This window comes from Channa argus, chromosome 9 (genome assembly GCF_033026475.1).
Source record: "Channa argus isolate prfri chromosome 9, Channa argus male v1.0, whole genome shotgun sequence".
NCBI classification, from domain to species: Eukaryota; Metazoa; Chordata; class Actinopteri; order Anabantiformes; family Channidae; genus Channa; species Channa argus.
The window spans coordinates 932,621-954,569 of record NC_090205.1 but is presented as its reverse complement, the minus strand read 5'-3'; the positions used below and the strand labels follow the sequence as shown (position 1 = coordinate 954,569).

Genomic DNA, 21,949 nt, shown 5'->3' with positions numbered 1-21,949 from the left:
AACATCAGTCTTGTGGACTGATGAGTCAAAGTTTGAGGTGACTGTATCCAAGTGAAGAACATGTGTCAGAAGCAGAACTCTTGATAAGAAGAAAGATGCCTGCCTAACATCATCAGTGAAGCCTGGAGGTGGAATTGTGATTATATGTGGTTGATTTAGCAATGGGAGAGTTGACAATCTGGATTGTGAATGTTCCCATTGGGATGCTATCTATCTATCTATCTATCTATCTATCTATCTATCTATCTATCTATCTATCTATCTATCTATCTATCTATCTATCTATCTATCTATCTATCTATCTATCATTTGCAAGGCATCCTCTGTAAAAAAGCATGCTAATCCCTGAGGGCAAGGACTGACTGGGAATAACTTCATTATGCAGCAAGACAATGACCACAGAAGAAAGTAGCTGCTGGAACACTGGAACATGATCTAGAATGATGAGTTTGAAAACACTGCCCAACCATCACAGCTGACCTTTGGGAGGGGCTGCATAGTTTTAAATATCTGATTAGTAGAATGCTATGGATCTATGTTGATAAAAATTAGGTTTAACATGCAAATTGGATTTGACCATTGGTCTGTGCTCAAATGCACTTAAAAATAAATGTTTCATTATTTATTGTTTTGTGATCTGTTTACAACCATTTAATTGAATAAAACTAACAAAAGATAATAAAAAATATATCAGTGTGTAGGTGTTTCCAAACTTTTTCTTGACGGTTTATATATAGACAAAGCATATGAAATTCTAAAGTACCTTTGTGACAAAGGTGGCACTGGCATGGTATTTCACAGTCATATCCCTGATCTCCTCCCTGAATGAGGGGGCACGAGGAGCCTGGTCACACTTGGGGATTAGAGGCTCAGAGACCTCACTCCAGTCACTTTCACCACCCATGTTCTCACATTTGACACGGAACTCATACTCAAAGCCCTCAAGCAAGCCTGTGACTTCGCAGCTTGTCTCCACAATCTTTTTAGTGGTTGCTGAAATCCATTTGTTCTGCTTCTTCTCACGTTTTTCCAGGTAGTAGTTGGTAATTTTAGCTCCACCATCACTGCTTGGAGGCTTCCAGCTGACAACACAAGAGTCCTTGGTGGAGCTGATGATGAAGGGCTGCTGCGGGATGCCAGGTTTTTCTGAAAAATAGACAAGCAATATTACTGTGCTAGTGCTCTACCTATCTGTAAGGTTGAACCGACCTCATTGTAATGTAGCTACAAATGCCAAAGCTTGCCAAAAAGTATGTAGGGGCTTACCAAATGGACTCTTGATGATGACCACTGAGGGGATCTCCAAAGGTTCGCTTACTCCATACTGATTTTGAGCAGAGACTCTGAAGTAGTATCCAGCATTCTCTGTCAAGTTGGGGACACGGCAGCTGGTGCCAAAGATGGAGGAGAACACTAGGTGCCACCGCTCGCCTTCTTTGGCCTCACGTTTCTCTACGATGTAATTGGTGATCATGGAGCCACCATCATCCTTGGGAGTCTTCCAGCTGATGATAACTGAGCTCTTCAGCAGGGCTTCAACAACCAGAGGGCCCTCAGGGATGCATGGTTTATCTGAAAAAATGATAAGAGTATCTACTTTAAAAAATGTATACATACATTCAGTAATAGCAAGTAGTGGTTTAAACTAGAATGTAAATTGTGTGTGTTAATATTCTTCTACTCTTTTCTCTAAACACTGATACATTTCTATATCAATAAGTATGAACTCTTAATGCATCTGAATTGGAAAAGGCATTATAATGGTTTAACATTTTTTGACACACAGAGTATACTTGGCAGACCACCCAAGTACACTGCCTGGCCAAAAGAAGTCACCACTAAATCCAGAGGAGTTAACTAAGCTAATAGGTAAGAGCTTTCTATAATGTTTCTATTGTCTGACTCTACAAGATCTTGGTGAAAAACTAATAGAACTGTTGATAGGAACACTTTTCTGATATGACTTTGCTTTGATGTTTTCTCCTTGACTTAGATTCTCGCTTGCCTTGTACCTCACTTGGATAAAAGGGTCTGCTAAACGACTAAATGTAAATGTAAGTCTGATGGAAATAAAGGTTGTCACATTGTTGTGAGTTTATCAAAACAATACCACGATGAATGTATGCTGTAACAAAATATTTAAAACTGTTGTCAGTGAGAGTCTCTCTAGCTCTATAATTCCACGTCATGTAAATTCTGTAAAAAACTGTGCTTGACATTCAGTTCTTCGAGTTCTGGTTTTCTTCTACTTCTTACCTTGGATTTCAACATGAAGCACAGTGTCAATAGTTCCAAACACATTGCTGAGCTGCACCTTGTAACGGCCAGCATTAGTTTTTCTTTGGACATTCCTCACGACCAGGTGGGTGTAGCTTTCAGTGTTTTCAATAATAATATTTTCAGACGGCTTCAGAGGCTTCTTGCCATAGAACCACATGATCTGGGGGATAGGACGGCCAATGTAGACGACATGGAGACGGAGGCTGGTGCCAGCCCCAGCAAAGTACTTGTCTTTAAGAGGGAAGCCAGGGTGGAACTGGGGTGGTGCCTGCAGACGCAGTTTGCCACTGGTCTCAATCTCTCCAGCTTCATTAATGGCTATGCATGTGTACAGGCCCTCATCTTCCTGCTCATCTGTCATGATGGTGAGGGAATGATTACGACCGTCTGAGCTCATCTTGTACTTGCGGCTCTGGATCAGTTCTTTTCCGTAGCGGTACCACTTGATCTCAGGCAGAGGTCTACCAATGATGCCACAGGTCAGCGTACCAGACTGGCCAAGTTTAGTAGTTATATCTTGGATTTCTTCCTTCAAAGCTGGAGCTTCACCAACTGTAGAAACATCAGCAAAGCTTGAATAAAATTTAAAAAATGACTATTTTCTTTGTTTGTAAAATTCTTGCAATTCTCGTGTTATTACTTAAGGATATACCATATATGACGTATCCTGAAATAAAAACATGATGCTTTACACAACATAAATTTCCATAATATATTTTAGTGTTGAACTTTGTAAGACTCAAGTCACATGAGACATTGTGAGATTAATTCCATTTTTATGAGCAAATCTGCTCATAACACCATTTTGACTAAACATTAAAAATCTCCTTTAGAACATAAACATACAACATAAACATAATAAAGTTATTCTGTTTGATGGGATCTGAACTCTGCATCAGCTTACCACTCAGTTTGGTCTTAATGCCCATAGGTGTGCGGCATGGTCGACTTAGACCAGTCTCATTCTCTGCAAAAATTCTGAACTCATACTCTGTTGCCTCCATCAATCCACCCATAGTAAACTGACGATCTTTAGAGCGCTCCTTGTTGCATTTCTTCCAGGCACTCTCTCCAGCCTGCCTGAATTCAATCCAGTAGCCCAGAATCTCTTTGCCACCATCATGATCAGGCCTGAGCCAATGGATGGTTATGGAGTCTTTGGTAACAGAGATTATGTCAATCTCTCCTGGTTGGCTGGGTTTGTCTAAAGAGGACAGATAATAAGGACAATAATGTAAGTAAAGGTATTGCAGAATTGATGAAAAATCTACCCTAAACATTTTGATCTAATGTAATAACGCACCAAATGGATCTTTGCAGACCACATACTCTGATGCTGGACCAGGCTCACTTTGCCCAATATCATTCTGAGCCACCACCCTAAACACATACTCTGCATCGGGTATGAGACCAGTGACATTGTACATAGTGGTGGTGATATGGGTTTTGTTGTGGCGGACCCACTTCTCTGTTGACACTTCTCTCCTTTCTACATAGTATCCTGTGATGCGGGAGCCTCCATCATCCCGGGGTCGGGCCCAGGACAGAGACACCGTAGACTTGTTTACGTCCATTATCTCTGGTGGATTGCTGGGAGGTTCTGGTGGGCCTGGATGTACAGCATGTTTTTAGTAATATCAATATATCATCAGCCCCTACTGATATCATATTTATCAATGTATACTGTGTTCATTATGTTTAACAACCATGCACCATGTCTGTTAATTAAATTATTTTAGTCAGTGCAACCTTTTTAAAATATCGATTGGGACTAGAAACAGAGAAACACAAAAACTACCAATACTCACAGAGTGGTGTCTTTGGTGTTACTGCTTCATCAGACTTGAGAGATCTGCTGATACCAAACTGATTCTCGGCAGAAACCTTAAAGTGATACTGCACATTCTCCTTTAGGCCCTTCACCACCAGTGAGTTTTCGGTTACCCTTGCACCCACTGTATACCAGGCAGCCTTGGGTACCTCCCGCCTTTCCACAAGGTATCCAAGAATGTCAGAGCCACCATCATCTGATGGTGGCCTCCAGCTAACCCGGACTGATCTTGCCTGAATGTCATCAAACTCAAGAGGGCCCTCTGGGGCATCAGGGCGACCGATTACCTTGACCTGAAATTTTAATTTTAAAGATGAAAAAAAGGTTTTTCTACCGTTGCAATAGAACGTAATTTACTTCTGATGATAAAATATATTATATTTTACTGTTTATGTTTTAATATTCCAGACATGCTATTCACCTTGATGTACACGGCTTTTCTGCCACATTTGTTGTCCAGCACCAGGTCATAGGTACCGGTGTCATCTTTGTGTGCCTCTTTGATCACCAGCTCAGTGATGTCATCATAGATGGCAATCATCGCCCGGTGGGAGATGTCACGGCCATCTTTAGTCCACTTGCATGTAGGGATGGGTTTACCCTTGATAGGCACTGACAGATGAATGACTCCACCCTGCCGCACCACATAGCCCTCCTCGTATTTTCGATCCAGCTCGTAGTCAGGATAAACTGAAGACACAGATTATTTAATTAAGACAAAACTTTAGGTAAATGAGAAAATTATGTCTAAATCTAAAAACAAATTGTAGAATATGGCACTTTTGTTGTACCAAGCATCTCCTGGACTTTAACCACTCCAGGAATCTCAGCAGGCTCTCCAGATCCACCAGCATTGCATGCAATGACCCTGAACTTGTACTCTGCACCCTGGGGCATGTGGGTGAGGGTGTACTCGCACATCTTAGTTGGCGTGGTGTTGCACAGTGTCCATTCTACCTGATCCACCTTTTGCATCTCAATAAAGTAACCAGTAATGTCAGAACCACCCTCTTCTTCAGGTGGCTGCCAGGCCAGTGAGACTGAAGTCCTGGTGCTGTCTGTGACTCTGGGCTTAAGTGGAGGACCAGGAGGCTCTGTTTAGCGAAATAAACAAACATAACATAACATTAATATACTCATTCCACACTGGTTAGATTAATCTACAATATGTGATTAGGCACAGCATTATTACGTTTTGTACCACGTACCAATAGGATCCATTGCAATGGTGATTGCAGAGCTCTCACTGGGTTTTCCAGCTCCTCTCGAGTTGATGGCTGTGATACGGTGTTCATACTCTAGACCCTCAATCAGGCAAGAAGACCGGTACCTGGTCAAGGTGACAAGGTTCTTGTTGATCCTCAGCCACCTGTCAGAACGGGACTCCTTACGTTCAATAATGTAGCCGGCAATGGTGGAGCCACCATTGTCCTCGGGTGGTTGCCAGGTCAGTGTCATGCCCTCGTGGGTGACATCAAGAACCTCTGGTCTGCTTGGAGGTCCAGGGATGGCTACACAGTAAAAACAGATTGATTGATGATTTACACACATAGAAAAAGTACCAGAGGGAGTAGCAGAAGGCAATTGTCCACCAGTAAATAGAAGGGATTCAGTGAGACTCGAATTGTTAAGGCTTATTTGAGTCTCTCTTAAGGTGTTTTTTGGTCAGTTATTATTAGGTTGTTGCTACTGGATTGTCCTCAAATCAGTTGTAAAGGTTTTGATAACTTGTTTATATGGTAACCTTGGGTGGGTTTCAGGGTGTTACTAAGTAGTTGTTAGCATATATTAGGGAACTTCAGATGTTTAAATAAGACTAGTAGTACTAAAAACCAAAGAAATTATTAGAAAAAGTTTACAAAGAGCAACAGTGTTTACCACAAAAAGCACAGTAACTGAATTTTTAAAAAAAGACTACAACTCACTCTTGGCACTCTTGCACTCCACCACTTCTGACTGCAGGAAACCACCTACACCAAAGCGATTCATTGCTGCAACACGGAACACATACTCTGTTCCCTCAGAGAGTCTGGTGAATTTGAAGCAAGGTCGTGTCACTGACTCTGAGATGGTGATCCAGCCTGGCTGGTGAGCATCACGCTGTTCCACCACATAGCCGCTGACAATAGCACCACCATCCTTCTCTGGAGGTTCCCAGCTTACTGTCACAGACACTCCGTCAACCTCCTCAATCTTCATTGGACCAATTGGTATACCAGGTTTGTCTGGACAGACACAAGAGGGGAGCTGGTTATAAACCATGTGCAAAATTTAAACTAATATAAATAATCTAATTTATTACAACATTTTGGGTCAGACAGCTTCAATCAGTAAAACTGTACATTGAAGTACACAAGTTATGTGTATAACCATCATTTTTATGCAGTAAGTAATCCTTACCAAGGATTATGACCTTGATAACCTCAGTTGCCATGCCAATGGCATTCTTCACCTCCAATGTGTAGTCTCCTGTGTCATTAATGGTGGTCTCACGGATAACTAGATGAGTATGTTTTCCATTACTATCAATCTTGATGCGGTCTAAGGTGTCCTTCAGCTTGACACCCCCAAAGAACCAAGAGCAAACAGGTTGCGGCCTGGCTTGTATTGGTATGGTGAGGTCAATGGGTTTACCACGGTTCACATAGACAATCTTCTGAGGGATGATGGTCATGTCAATCTTGGGCATCACTGGAATAAAGAACACTGATGTGACATGTTTGTTGTATTGTGATTTTTGTGTCATTTTTCTGAGTTTTAGCACTGACAAAAGGGATTATCTGATGACTTGAGAATGGGTTTTGGTAGTGTCTTACCCTTTATCTCCTGGATTATGACAGGAGTTACAATGTCCATGGGCTCACTGGAGCCCCTGCTGTTGCTAGCCCGGATCCTGAACAGGTATTGGTCATTCTCCATCAGGGATTGGATGGTGTGCTGGGAAACTGTAGCCTTGAGTGTTGCCACTGCACTCCATCTGTCAGAGCCCACCTTGCAGGCCTCAATGATGTAGCCTGTAAGTCTGCTACCACCATCATGCAGCGGCTTCTCCCAGTGCAATGTGACAGACGACTTGGAGACATCAACAATCTGGAGGTTTAGAGGCACTGATGGCACGTCACACACCAACACAGCCTCAGTTGTCTCGCAGGGCTCCCCAACACCATAAATGTTCTCTGGCAGGACTCTGAAAAAGTAGTGCATGCCCTCTTCCAGACCAGTGATCCTGAATAGGGTCTTCCTACACTCTGTGGTAACAGTCTTATATGACTTCATGCTGGCTTCACGCTTCTCTATAATGTAATTGCTGACATGAGCACCACCATCAATGCTCGGGACATCCCAGGTAATCACCACAGACTCCTTTGTGTAGTCTTTCACCTTCACATAACTTGGAGGTCCAGGAGTATCTGAATGGAAAAGACAAATATATATAGATGTCAGACTAGAGAAAGATTGGGGAATTTTTGTATTATTTTGTGTATTTTACTTTGTTTGATGCACTACTTTATATATATGTTTCAAAAAATTCAATTTAACAGATCTGATAATTATGGATACTTGAGATGAGGTACCATAGACTTTAACCAGAATGTGGGCAATCTTCTTCCCAGAGGGGTTCTCTGCCTCCAGAACATATTTTCCAGAGTCATAGCGATCAACTTTCTCTACTATTAACAAGGTGTAGCTATCGGTGGTTTCAATGTAACCGCGATTCTGCAGCTCCACACCCGTCTTCCTCCAGGCCACAACTGGTGTTGGCCGGCCGGTGATGGACACAAACAGACGCAGGGTTCCTCCAGCACGTAGACACACTGTTTTCTTTAGGTCATCTGCCAGCTCCAAGTCAGGCATTTCTGAGCAGGCAGAATATAGAAAGAGGAGAGTATAAGATACAAAAAACTAAACTCTGTTATGGATTTAGGCAATAATATATCCTGAAATTAAAACAAAGTGATCATGTGTTAATAAAAAAAATGAACACGGACTATCTAACAACAATTTCAGAAATTAAGTAAACAATTTGAAATACTGTAGGATCTACTTTAAAGACAAATTAACCCTTTTTTTATTCCTATATGAAATTATGTTGACTGTTGAAAAGAGAAAGAAAAAAAATTACTAAATATTTTGTTAAACATTCAAATATTCAGTGAAAGAGAAACTCCCCCACTCTGTTATTGTTAGTTAATGTGGCAATGATATGATTACCAAAGGTAAACATCCTCAGTGATGGATTAAAAGGTATTTTCTGAAAGAAAATAACTCACCAACTTTTTCAAGTGGCTCAACCTCTGCACTAGGTTCGCTGAACTCTCCAGTGCCGTTACTGTTGATGGCAGCTACCCTGAACCTGTACTTCTTATTGGCTGCCAGGCCACCAGCCACATATTCATTGGTCTCAAGTGCTTTGACTGTGGCACGGTACCACTGCTCATGGCCCTCCTCTAGGATCTCTACTACATAGCCAGTGACGTCTGAGCCGCCATCATACATGGGCCTTGTCCAGGTCATGCTGATGCTGTGTTTGCTCGTGTCAGTGATACGAGGCATTGATGGAGGAGCTGGTGTATCTGAGATTTGATGAAAATAAACACATATATGTTGTGAAAGTCATTCTTTAAAGCACAAAATAATTGTCATGTCATAATCTGAGAGTTCAATCCCTGACCGTAACCTTTTTACTAGTTCAGGTAGACAGATCTCTTACATGTGGGGTCTTTGCAGAGGATGTATGGTGAGGCATCGCTCGGCTGACTATCTCCAGCAGCATTGACAGCAGTCACTCTGAACTGGTACTCACTTCCCTCTAGCAGGCCTGTGACCTTGAGACGGGTGTCGTAGATTGTGTACGTTTTATTCACTCGAGTCCATCTGTTTAGAAAAAAAAAGATATAAAGAAAGAAAGATAGAGACTAAGTATCAATCGTTAGTGAAAAGACAATTAAATCCATCCAAAACATGAGAAGCTGTTCGCACCTGGTGCTGCTTTTCTCTCGTTTGTCCACTATATAGTTTTTGATTTCACTGCCTCCGTCGCTCTCAGGTTTCAGCCACTCAATGATGACATGTTCCTTACCCACCGCAGTAGCTTCTGGTGTGCCGGGCTGGGAAGGGAAGGCTGGGTAACAGGTAATAGACTGGTCAGAGTCTCATCTATATTAATTTTTTCCCTCTCAAGACAAGATAATTTAACACATAACAGTTGACTGTACAGTGACAAGACATTATTATACCCTGCATATTATGTAATGTTGTAATAAGAAATGAGAACATGTCACCTTTTTAATCTCATAATTAAAAATGAAGAGAATTTTTTGAAAGTGCACATTCTTGAAACTTGAAAATAATCAATCAAAATAATTTCAAATGTATTTATTTGTTTAGCAATCTCAATTTTATTCTTGTTTTTTTTGTAATGTTATTAAATGTAAATTTTAAACTTTAGCAAATTTCAAGCTAAAAGCATGAAATTTAGCCCGATAAGCCAAAACAATTATAACAGCTGATGGTTTTATTGTTGTGGTGTACAGGAGTCGCCATGGGAAAATTTTAATGCTGGCCACGAGTAGCGAGTATCAGAACACAGTACATCATGACATTCTGTGTATGAGACTGTGCAGTGTAGGCACTGTGGTGCCAGTGCTGACCCCTGACCAAAACAGCAATAAAATCACTGGCAGGTATTAATGTACTAAACTGTATAATTATGCCATTAGCCTAATGTTCTCTGTATGCCCAGAAAAGCCTCACAAAACAGTAATAAACTATTTCCTTAAATATAAAAGCAAAAACTTGACAAACATTATGCTGCAAAAATATCTTTTCAGCTACATTTTAGTCTAAACTGTAAAGTTGTATAATTGATAACATAAGGCTTGATAAGGCTTTTTTTTTCTTTTGATGGTTGCTTTAAAATAGATCAACGGCTTTTGGCTTGTCCCTTCAGTGTTTGCCACAGCGGAACATGTTCCGCACAGTGATTTGGCATGTGTTTTTACACCGGATGCCCTTCCTGCCACAACCCTCCCATTTTTGTCTGGGCTCGGGACAGGCACCAAGGTTGTCCTTGGTGGATGGGTGGATTCAAACCCGCTGCCTTCTGCATCCCAACTTAATACTCTACCACTAAGCCACCAGGCTTGATGGTTGCTATAGCACCATCAGAAATCATCTTTTCACAAAAAGTTAGTCAGAGATATGTCAGAGCTTACTGTAGGCGTTCCTGGCAATGACAGGATCAGACTCCAGAGGAACTCCAGGTCCAAACTTGTTGACTCCTCTGACTCTGAATATGTACTCATTGTTCTTAATCAACCTTGTGCTGACACATGACAGGGTCTTGCACTCTGTCTCCATGACAACCCAGTTAAGGCGGCTGGTCTCACGGCGCTCCACAATGTAATGAGTGACAGCATTTCCACCATCCTCCAGAGGAATCTTCCAGGACACAGTACACTTCTCCTCTGTCACTCTACTGATTATGATCTTATCAGCTGGACGACCAGGAGTATCTGAAAGAGGAAACCTGAAGTTATATCAAACATTTCAGACAGTGACACACTATTGCTGCTGTTTAATTTATGCAAACTCTTGGCTGCTCACCAAGAACTTTCACATTGACAGAAGCAGTTTTGATTCCGCTGGGATTCTTGACAGTTAAGAGGTATCTGCCTGTATCATATCTGTCGCAGTTCTTGATAATGGCCATGGCTCTGGTAGCAGTGTAGGTCAGTGAGTATTTCTCTCCGAGCTCCAAAATCGTGTCACCCTTTGACCAGTACACTACAGGCTCTGGTTTACCACCTACAGTGCCATCCAGGACGAGGTCAGACCCGGCCGACACAATGACTGTCTCACCCATCAACTTGCTGTCAAGCTCAGCTTTGGGAGGTGCTGCAGCAAAGAAGAAATGCTAAGTTTTTGCTTTAAACAATTGCAGTTATGCACTGTTGAGCTATTTCTGAGCTATAATAAAAAATATATAAATACAATAACCTGAAATGCAAAAATTAGCTTGTGTTATGTTAAATAAAACCGAGTATACATCTGACATAACATAAATAATAATGGCAAAATACAAAAAGTAACAAAAGTAAATTCTGCTTGTGATGACATTATCATGTAATTCATCTTACAGTATTCATCCTTGCATGTGACTGGTCCAGTAGACTCTGAAGGCAGGCTGTGGACACCGGTAGCATTTTTGGCGATGACACGGTACTCATAGGTCTCACCCTCTCCAAGGTTAGTTACGGTGAAATAGTTCTCAGCGATGGTAGTGTAGTTACACTTGAGCCAGCGGTTGTCGTCCCACTCATTTGTGGTGTAGACTTTCCTCTCCACCACATAACCGACAATCTTGCTGCCGCCATCATTGAATGGCACAGTCCAGCACAAGGAAACGGAGGAGCGGCTGATGTCTGTCACCTCTGGTTTACCAGGGGGATCTGAGCAGGGAGGGAGAGGAGGTTATTTTGAAGACAGAATTAACCACACAGATTTTTATTCTCTTTCGATTTGGTTTCTTGGTTTCTGAAATGTTTTTATCAGAGCAATGTGAACAATAAATGCGTTATTACTTCCGACATCTGTTTCCCTTACCAACAGGATTAAGTGCCACCACAGGTCTAGAGGCTTCACTGGCTTTGCTGAGTCCAGCTAAGTTCATGGCATAGACCCTGAACTGGTATTCCAGGCCCTCGATCAGGTTGGACACTTTGTAATGGCACTCTAGGCAGGGATGTTTGTTCTCCCTCACCCACAGAATCGTATTCCTTTCCTTCTTCTCAATCCAGTAGCCTGTTACTTTGCTGCCACCATCTGCATATGGCACATCCCATTTGATGCTGATGGCATTGGCAGATAAAGATACCACATCTGGACGAGTAGGAGGACTTGGTGGGACTGTTAAAGAGGACATAAGAACATTGTATATTTGACCTGAATGCAAATACATTTACTAAATTCTTTACACTTGTATTGATATGTTTACGTACCAAAAGGATGCTCAATGACAACAGCGGTAGACTCAATAGACTTGCTGACGCCAAACTTGTTCTCAGCACATACTCTGAATGTGTACTCCATGTACTTGGTAAGATGAGTCACTTTGATAGTGGTTCTCTGTACACTAGAGTTAACCACTTGCCAGGAGCCGGTGCCAGACTCTCGTTTTTCTACAATGTAATTGGTGATTTCAGTTCCACCATCATCAGCTGGCTCGGACCAAGACAGGGTGCAGGACTCTGACGAAACTCCAGAAATTTCCACAGGGCCTGAAGGCGGACTGGGTCTGCCAACAACAACCACAGTCACTGTGAATGTCTTTACACCAGCAGCATTCTCTAGGGTCAGGTAGTACTTTCCGCTGTCACTTCTCTTGCTGTCTTTCACCACCAGAGTAGCTCTTTCCTTTGTAGTCTTGATATAAACTCTATCGGTCTCCTTAAGCTTCATCTCCTCCAGCTTCCAGATGACTTTGGGTGCAGGTCTGCCACTAATAGGGATGTCAATTGTGAAGGTGTTGGAGCTCTTGCAGGTAATGAGCTGGTTGGTTATGCTGCTGAGGTCAGCAGTTGGTTCAATGCGAGGCTCCTTAATGACCACAGAGCCAAAGGTGCCCTGAGGCTCACTGATACCAGCATCATTCTTAGCCTTGACCCTAAAGTCATACTCTGTGTTCTCAAGGAGACCCTCCACCAAAAACTTCTGGGTTTTGGTCTCTCCACAAACAACCCAGCGGTCACTGCCTTTAGCTCTGTATTCAACAATGTAGCCTCTGATATGGCTGCCTCCATCATGCTCAGGCTTCAGCCACACTAGGGATGCCGTAGAGTTAGTGGTGTCTACAACATCCAATCTTTTAGGTGGTCCAGGCTCTTCTGTAGCAATGATGGGCTCTGTCATCTCATGCGGTTCACCCTGGCCATACTGGTTAACAGCAGTTACCCTGAATAAGTAAGGCACACCAATATCCAGACCAGTTACCCTGATCATTTGGCGAGAGCTCTTGCTACTGACTTCCTGCCAGGCCAGGCGGCTGGCCTCACGCTTGTCCACAATGTAATGTTGGATTCGAGATCCACCATCATTGCTGGGGGCATCCCACATCAGTGTCAAGGCTCCACGTGTAACATCTTTAAAGGTAATGACTCCTGGGGGACCTGGTGTGTCCAATACTTTGACAGTGAATGTAATAGACTTGTGTCCACTATTGTTCTCTAATGAAAGGGTGTATTTTCCGGCCTCATTCCTAGTGCAACCCTCGATAGTCAGTGTGGAGAATGAATCAGTAGTATTGACATCAGTCATGACAGGTAGCTCACCATCTACCTTAGACCAGGTGGCAACAGGAGCTGGTTTGCCAAGGAAAGCAATATGAAGGGTGACTGTGCCACCATTCTTCACAGTGTGTGTTTGTTTGAAGTTGGCATCAATGTCAATTTCAGGAGATCTAAGTCTGTCCAGAGCCTGAACAGGGTTTGGAATTACCGTAGCTTCACCTTCTCCTGATCCATTAACAGCCCTGACCCTGAACTTGTAGAGTTCTCCAGGAACTAGGCCATTAGCAGTGTACCTAGTGTTGATACAAATCTGGCTATTGACTCTATGCCACTCCTCCAAACTGGCCTTACATATGTCGATATTGTAGCCAATAATATCCATGCCACCATCAAAAACAGGCTTGGTCCATTCCAGGGTGACAGAGGACTTGGTGGAGTCAATGACCTGATTGACAAGAGAAGGCATAATTAACAGAATGATTGTTTATGTATATTACTATCGTTGTCATTTGTCTAAAGTCAGATTTAAGTAATTTTACTTTTCAATATGAGTACTGAAAATTCAAAATGTATCTATTAACTAATGTCAGACAATAAACTATATGTCTTTTTCATTATGTTCAGAAGCTTAATGTGTGATGAGAAGAAAACTAAAGAAAATATGGTATAAAATTGTTCTAAAACTGTTGACTGTTTTTCTTTTTTTAATGTTTTATACAGTGTCCCCGCTTCCTTACCTTTATCACTGTTGGGGCACTGGGAGCACTGGTTGGCTCTCTGCATTTGATAAGCCTGGAAGTACTACTGGCTGGTCCAACACCAGCACCATTTTCAGCCATAACACGGAACTCATACTCATTGCCCTCAGTAAGGTTAGTAACACGGTGCCTAAGCTCTGCAATAGGCCTCTTGGAGGAAACCTTAACCCATTGCAGGCTCTTCTTCTCTCTCCTCTCCAAGATGTAATGTTTGATCTCATTGCCTCCATCGGACTGTGGCCTGGTCCAGCACAGGGTGATGCTGTTTCCAGTCACATGAGTGGCATCTGGGGTACCAGGGGAATCAGGCACAGCTGAAGGAGGGCAACAAAGATAGGTTATCATTCTTAAAGTGAAGTTTTAAACATGAATGACGTTATCTTTAAATGGGTTAGATCAGATCAGGTTTATATTTAGTCAGTATGTGAGACAATAGGTGAGGTACTTACTGTATTGCATCTGTGCTATAAAGGGATCGGAGTCTAATGGTTTACCAACACCAAACTTGTTGACAGCAGAGATTCTGAACTGGTATTCATTTCCCTTGATAAGGTTGGTGGCATTGTAAGAACAGGCTTCACACTTAGAGCTGACTAAGGCCCAGGAGATTCTGGATGTCTCCCTTTTCTCTATCACGTAGTGGGTGATGGCCGCACATCCATCGTTCTCTGGTGGATTCCACCACACAGTGCACTTGTCAGCCATGATGCCAGTGAAACGGATAGGGCCCTCAACAGGTCCAGGGGTATCTGAGGAGGGATGAGAAGTTATAGGTTTTGCTTGACAATTGTTTTGATTGCTATATAATACTTAATTATTTACAGGTGGCAATATACATAGATTTGAAAATGTTTGTCCTGTACATTGTCTTTAGCAAACACTAAAAGATAATCAGTGTTTACCAACCTTGCACTCTAACATTGGCATCAGCTTTCTTTGTGCCATAGGTGTTCCTCGCCACTACAGAGTATATTCCACGATGGTTCCTATCAGCATCGCGAATAAAAAGACTGCTCGTGCCAATGCCAGTGGTAATCTCAATGTCAATCATGGTTCTTTTGTCAATCTCTTTGCCATCTTTGTACCAGATGACCTGGGGGACAGGACGTCCAGTGATGCTACATCTGAGCTTAACATTCTCTCCAGCCCTCAGGGTGAGCGCTTGGTCCAGAGACCATTCAATCTCCGGAGCAACTGGTAAAGCAAAAAGCAAGAACGAATTAATTTTGCAAAATGAAATTATTTAAATTTTTGTTTTCCAAATGGATAATCCTTACTGCTCTCGTCCTTGGTCATGATGTATCCAGAGGAGTTGGATGGTGGACTGATCGTTCCCACAGCATTTCTGGCAATCACTCTGAACTCAAATCTGTCTCCAGCAGACAGGCCTGTCACAGTGAATTGTGTCTCATTGACATCAGTAAAGTTGCACCGCAGCCATTTGCCTCTACCTTGGCGCCTCTCCACACTGTAGGCCACAATTTTGCTGCCACCATCCCTCTTGGGAATGTCCCACTGAAGGGTGACTGAGTCTCTGGTTGTATCGATGCAGACAGGGGTGCCAGGTGGATCTTATTTGAACAGACAGAAGCAGTTTATTCAAAGTGCTTGGTTTTTACATTTTAAAACATAACCAAAGAGAACCCTCAAAATTTTATATATAACAGTGGAGCTAGGCTAGCAGTTTCAGCTATATGACAGCCTATGCCAGGTTGTATACATGTTAGGCATACTTGTATACTGAATTAACAAAGATTAAATTGATGTTGATATTTTATTTGATTCTGGGTAAAACAGATGAAAATTACCAAAAAGGCTGAACTGCTTTTGTAATTTAAAACCTATTATTCAAAAGATGTAAGATTCAATGTTTACTTACCAACAGGGGAGTTAGCAAGTGCATGTTTGCTCTGTTCACTAACAGGGCTGAGTCCTGCATTGTTCTCAGCATAGACTCTAAACGAGTACTCCAGGCCCTCTATGAGACCAATGATCCTGTACTCCCTGTTGGAGATAATGGTGGAGTTCACCTTCTGCCACAAGAGGCTGTTCCTATCCTTCTTCTCAACGTGATAGCCCAAAATGGGAGATCCTCCATCAAAGCCTGGGGCCTCCCACCTGATGGTCATACCATCACAGGTGATATTGTAGGCCACTGGCTTGCCTGGAGGTCCTGGAGGTTTGTACTGGTGCTGGGCGACAACATGTGAGGAGTTGAGTGGTACACTGACCCCATACTTGTTCTCTGCACGGACTCTAAACTGGTATTCAGTTCCCTGGACCAGGTTTGGAATCTTAAAGGTGGTTCTCACAACACTTGAGCAGACCATCTTCCAGTTGGCCTGGGAGGTCTCACGCTTTTCAACACTGTAGCAAGTGATCTCACTACCTCCATCATCTTTTGGCTTATCCCAGGAAATGATAATAGTCTGAGCTTTAATCTCATCAAAACGAATAGGACCAACAGGAACTGAGGGTGGGGCCAGGGTTATCACGTTAATGTCGAAGTAGTTCTTGATGTCTCTGTTGTCCAGAACCAAGGTATACTGGCCAGCATGCTCCTTCTTGACTCCTCGGACCGTGACTGCAGTCTTGTTGTCAGTGGTCCTGAAACGAACCTTGTCACTTTCCTTAAGAGGGAAATTATCCTTCAGCCAGCTAATTGACGGTCTTGGTTTCCCCTGGAAGGGTAGCTCAATATGGATGTTCTGACCAATACGAACAGCAAGCTCTCCATTTGGGTAGTCACTGAGGTTGGCCTCAGGTGGAATGATAACGTCCATCACTGTTATTGAACTAATTTGAGAGAAGTCACTGGTGCCCTTTTCATTCTTTGCAAATACTCTAAAGTCCATGACAGCATTCTCCTTGAGTCCTGTCACTTCACAGCTGCAGCGCTTGCATGTAGCCGCCAAAGTCCAGGTAAGATCTTCCTTGGTTCTCTTCTCAATGATGTATTCAGTAATATGGCTGCCACCATCATGGTCAGGTCTTGTCCACTTTAGATTAACAGAATTCTTCGTGGAGTCCACCATCACCAGATCTTTAACAGGTCCTGGAGTTTCTGTGGCTCTGATGGGCACAGTGGTCTCGTAGGTGTCACCCACACCATACTCGTTTTCAGCAGATACACGGAAGAAATAAGCTACATCCTCCTCAAGGCCTGATACCTTGTAACTTGTATTGGCACACTCAGCAGTGATAAGCTGGTAAGCTTTCATGGTGGAGGCCTTCTTTTCAACTATGTAATTAGTGACAGGGGAACCACCATCAATGAGAGGAGCTTCCCAGCTGAGGGTCAGCTTTCCTCTTGTCACATTCTTAATCGTCAGGTTCAGGCAGGAGGACGGACTGTCCAGAACCTTAAGGGAAATGGTAATAATTTTGGGCTCTCCAACGCCATTCTCAATCTCAAGCAAATACTTGCCACAATCATCGCGGGTGACCTTGGGAATTAGAAGTTTAGTGGCTTTCTCAGTGCTGGTTATGGTGTAGCGGCTGTCACCAGCCATGTTGCGGTCACAACGACGCCAAGTGACATTGGGTGTGGGGCGTCCCTTCAGTGGGATAAACACTTCCACATCACAGCCAGCCCTTGCTGTGTACTGGGTGGTCATGGGAACATCCAAGTCCAAATCAGCCTCCTCTGTTGGAGAGAAGTACAGCACAAATGGGGAAAAGTGCAGAACTTAGTATAAGAACATAATTATAAGCTATCTGAAAGTACAGTATTTACTTATAACAATACTATTTTACTATAACAATTAAAAAAACAACTCTTTAATGTTTTCATGAACTCTATCCCAAATCATGGATGTAGTGAGAAAGGACATGATGTTAGTTGGTGTGAGAGAAGAGGATGCAGAGGACAGTGTTAGTTGGAGGCAGATGATTTGCTGTGGTGACTCTTGGAAAGGAAGAGCCAAAGGAAGAGAAAAGATCCCAAAGAATGAATACAAACCCAAAATATCTTTGGCTTGCACAGGCTGGTACATTTTGATGTCTTCTCCTTTGCCCTTGCAGTTGACAGCAGAGACCCTAAAGTAGTAATAGTTTCCAGGTTTGAGGTGGGGAACGACATACTCGCAAGTCTTGACCTGTGGGTTGATGGTCACCCATTCTTTGTCCTCTGCGCTCATCTGGTCCAAAATGTAGTGTGTAATTTCACTACCACCATCGTAGATGGGCTTTTCCCAGCCAAGGGTGATGGAGGTCTTTGTAGAATCTATCACTCGCAGCTTAGATGGCTCACCAGGTAGATCTAGGGAAAACAAAAGGACATTCAAGTTTTGAGCAATTTGAAGACATACACAGTAAATACACCCTAAGAAATTATTGGTATTGTGATGTATGTTGCAAATTAAAAGCATACCAATGGGGTCAAAGGCCTTGAAGAGGTCAGAGGGTTCAGAGTATTTCCCTGCTCCAGCTTTGTTAACAGCACAAACTCTGTACTGATACTCGTTGTTCTCCACAAGGTTGGTTACTTTTTGCCTGGTGTCCCTAATGGTGCCCTTCACCACCTGAACACAAAACGGATATAACAATGCTTTCACATACCAGTCTTTAGTTTGGCTTTAAAACACATAAAAAGAAAATCTCTAAACAAAGAGAAGCAAACAAACCTTGAACCACTGCAGACTCTTCTTCTCTCTCTTCTCCAGGTAATAGCCATCAATGTCGCTGCCTCCATCCACTGCTGGTCTTTCCCAAATAACTGTCATGGTGGACTTGGTAATCATAGTCACTTTAGGCTTGGATGGCTCGGTAGGAGGAACTGGAACAAAAATAAGTAATTAGGTTATATTAAATATATATATATGTGTGTGTGTGTGTGTGTGTGTGTGTTCTCTTGCCTGTTCTTTTGCCTGTTTCATGTGGATAATTTAAAATAGTATATTGAAGTATAGCGGTTTTTACTTTTTAAAGCAGATAACTATGACCTGAGCAGAAGATGTGTGGAATTAAGGTACCGTTAATTTTGGTTGCTTACCAAATGCATTCTTTGCAATTACAGGGGCTGACTGAAGTGGGTCTCCAATGCCGTACTTGTTGACTCCACGGACTCTAAAGATGTACTCGTTGCCCTGGATGAGTCTGGGCACATTAATAATGCAATCGACCAATTTCTCTGAAACAATGGACCACATGACCCTGCTGGTCTCCCTCTTCTCCACAATGTAATGCGTTACCATGGCACCACCCTCATCAGCAGGTGGAGACCACATAATGGTGATTTTGTCAGCCGTCACTTTTTTGAACTGAATCTCTCCAGCAGGGGGGCCTGGCTTGTCTTGATAGTGAAGGAGAAAGTTTGTGCACATCAGTGTTTATACTGATTATAAAATACATTTCATGCAAAAAAAAATACTAAATGATATCTGAATACCTTGAATGAGTAGCCTGACAATGCCACATGCAGATCCCAGGGAATTTTTCACCTTGACCTCATAGGTTCCAGAGTTGAGACGAGAGGTATCTTTGAGGAACAAACTGGTAGACTCAAATGTATGTTTGAAAGACAGCTGTGTGGATTTCTCAAGCTCTCGCCCATCCTTAAACCACTCAATAGTAGGAGCAGGTTTGGCTGTGATATTAAACTTGAGCTCCACATCAGAGCCAGCCTGGTGTTTGACTTCACTGAGGTACTCCTGAGGTATTTCAATCTCTGGAGCACCTATATGATAAACAAAGAAAAAAAGGCATATTTATAAATTAATTATAGAACTTAATGTAAAAAGAGAAGGAAGAAGAAGCAAAGATGAGCATAAAAAGTGTATATTTAGATATAAGTGTTATATCTGGTTTAATTGTCCAAATCTCCAAAATGTTAAAATGCTCATTCCCATGGGGAATGATACTACTACAGTTTTTGCCAAACCACAATTTGAAATAAGATGTCCAAGAAACACATAAGAGACCTACCGTAAGTATCCACACATGTGGCTGGCCCAACAATCATGGATGGATTGCTCATCGAACCAACAGCATTCTTGGCCAAGACTCTGAACTCATAAGTCTTGTCCTGGGTTAGGCCAGTCACAGCAAAGCGTGTGTCCTTGATATTTGTGAGGTTTGCTTTGGACCACTTGCTGCTAACACCCTCTCTTATCTCAATAAAGTAGCCAGTAATTGGTGACCCACCATCATAGTTGGGTTTCTCCCAGGCCAGGCTAATAGAGTTTTTGGTGATGTCAGAGATGCGCAAATTGATTGGTGGCTCTTCAGAAAGAGATAACAGGAACTTGTTATAAGACAACAATGGCAGTAAAAGCAGATTTCCTTGACTTTTATAGAAAAGATTACACTTACCACAGGCATCTATAGCAAGTACTGCATCTGAAATGTTGCTAAAGGCACTGAATCCAGCTGCATTCTCTGCTGCTACTTTGAACTCATAAATAAGTCCAGCATTGATGTTGGTGACCTTGAAGTGAGTAGCTCGGATAACCATTTTGTTCACTCTCTGCCAAAGAATGCTGTTGCGGTCTTTCATCTGGAGATGGTAGCCAAACACATGGCTGCCACCATCTGACTTTGGCTCCTTCCAAGCTACAGTAATGCTTTCCCTAGATACAGCAGTGACCTCGGGAGTCGATGGTGGATCAGGTATAGCTGGTGGTTAAGAGGTAGTGATGAATGATTTACATGTTCATCATAAAAAAGTTTAAAAAAAAAAAACTGTATTGATGAAATAAAGAAACCAAACAAATGTTACTTACTGTAAGGAAGGCTGACAGTGACAGGTGGTGAATCAATGTGCTCACTGATTCCATATCTGTTCTCGGCCCTGATTCTAAACTGGTATTCTAGGCCAGTGGTTAGTTTCATGAGCTTCATGGTGCAGCGGGCCACAGCAGAAGATACGTCAATCCAGTTTGGTGTGGTTGTCTCTCTCTTCTGGATGATGTAGTTTGTGATGGCGCTGCCACCATCGTATGTTGGTGGGAGCCACTTCAGGCTCACACTGTCTTCTGTGATATCAAACAACTCCACAGGTCCAAGTGGGGCACTGGGGCGGTCCAAAACAATAATGTTTATAAAGGACTTGGTTGTTCCACTGGAGTTGGAAGCAATAATATCACAGCGTCCCGAATCTCCAGCCAAGCTCTCACGCAAAATGATTTTGATGCTGTCAGGGGTGACTTCAAAGTTGAACCTCATTGTTGATCTAAGGGGGACATTATCCTTGTACATTGTGACTTTAGGCAAAGGCCTGCCTGTCAATGGGATCTCAAACTTGAGGGTGGAGCCTGCTCTAACATATACTGTGTTATGTGGGAAGCCCTTCATGTTGATCTCAGGAGATTCTGGAAGATAAAAATATAATTGTATAAATGTGTGTGTAAATTTTCAGTGGTGTTATTTCTAATTATATGCAAAATGCCCAAATAACACATGCTTGTTTACTCAGTTGTTTTTATTTCATTTTAGTTACCAGTAATGGTATAGCTTAATCTGACCACACTTGTTGTAACTTACCAAACTGGTCTTTAACCATTACAGGGATAACCGTTTCCTTAGCATCACTGAATCCAGCAAGGTTCTCTGCTCTAACCCTGAAGAAATACTCAGAGTTCTCCCTCAGACCAGACACTGTGAAGTGGATGGACTTGGTTACACCACACTTAACCCACTTCTCCTGTCCTTTCTCCATGGCCTCAACCAGGTAGCCCGTAATTCTGCTGCCTCCATCTTGTTCTGGTTTGGCCCAGGCCAGGGACACACTTTCCTTGGTCACATCAATCACACCCAGTTTTGGTACTGGACTTGGTTTTTCTGAATAAAAAGGA

The 21,949-nt window shown here is 42.5% G+C and overlaps 1 protein-coding gene across 1 annotated transcript in view; it reads right to left on the bottom strand.

The window, feature by feature from the left end:
• Nucleotides 1-21,949, bottom strand: part of LOC137133296 (titin-like) — a 199,909-nt gene that overhangs the window by 8,501 nt on the left and 169,459 nt on the right. The window contains exons 209-243 of the mRNA XM_067516776.1: nt 21,639-21,935; nt 20,879-21,466; nt 20,469-20,771; nt 20,082-20,378; nt 19,546-19,833; nt 19,150-19,449; nt 18,782-18,933; nt 18,529-18,679; nt 18,118-18,417; nt 16,036-17,802; nt 15,434-15,727; nt 15,063-15,350; nt 14,606-14,905; nt 14,136-14,470; nt 12,112-13,843; nt 11,717-12,019; nt 11,251-11,562; nt 10,718-11,008; nt 10,327-10,626; nt 9,092-9,233; nt 8,823-8,986; nt 8,383-8,685; nt 7,687-7,968; nt 6,928-7,521; nt 6,512-6,802; nt 6,037-6,336; nt 5,320-5,622; nt 4,903-5,205; nt 4,533-4,801; nt 4,089-4,404; nt 3,584-3,889; nt 3,185-3,484; nt 2,257-2,832; nt 1,267-1,572; nt 764-1,146 (exon numbers count right to left, since the gene is read on the bottom strand). Coding sequence (XP_067372877.1) covers nt 764-1,146; nt 1,267-1,572; nt 2,257-2,832; nt 3,185-3,484; nt 3,584-3,889; nt 4,089-4,404; nt 4,533-4,801; nt 4,903-5,205; nt 5,320-5,622; nt 6,037-6,336; nt 6,512-6,802; nt 6,928-7,521; nt 7,687-7,968; nt 8,383-8,685; nt 8,823-8,986; nt 9,092-9,233; nt 10,327-10,626; nt 10,718-11,008; nt 11,251-11,562; nt 11,717-12,019; nt 12,112-13,843; nt 14,136-14,470; nt 14,606-14,905; nt 15,063-15,350; nt 15,434-15,727; nt 16,036-17,802; nt 18,118-18,417; nt 18,529-18,679; nt 18,782-18,933; nt 19,150-19,449; nt 19,546-19,833; nt 20,082-20,378; nt 20,469-20,771; nt 20,879-21,466; nt 21,639-21,935 — 13,736 coding nt within the window. The remainder of the gene's footprint in view (nt 1-763; nt 1,147-1,266; nt 1,573-2,256; nt 2,833-3,184; nt 3,485-3,583; nt 3,890-4,088; nt 4,405-4,532; nt 4,802-4,902; nt 5,206-5,319; nt 5,623-6,036; nt 6,337-6,511; nt 6,803-6,927; nt 7,522-7,686; nt 7,969-8,382; nt 8,686-8,822; nt 8,987-9,091; nt 9,234-10,326; nt 10,627-10,717; nt 11,009-11,250; nt 11,563-11,716; nt 12,020-12,111; nt 13,844-14,135; nt 14,471-14,605; nt 14,906-15,062; nt 15,351-15,433; nt 15,728-16,035; nt 17,803-18,117; nt 18,418-18,528; nt 18,680-18,781; nt 18,934-19,149; nt 19,450-19,545; nt 19,834-20,081; nt 20,379-20,468; nt 20,772-20,878; nt 21,467-21,638; nt 21,936-21,949) is intronic.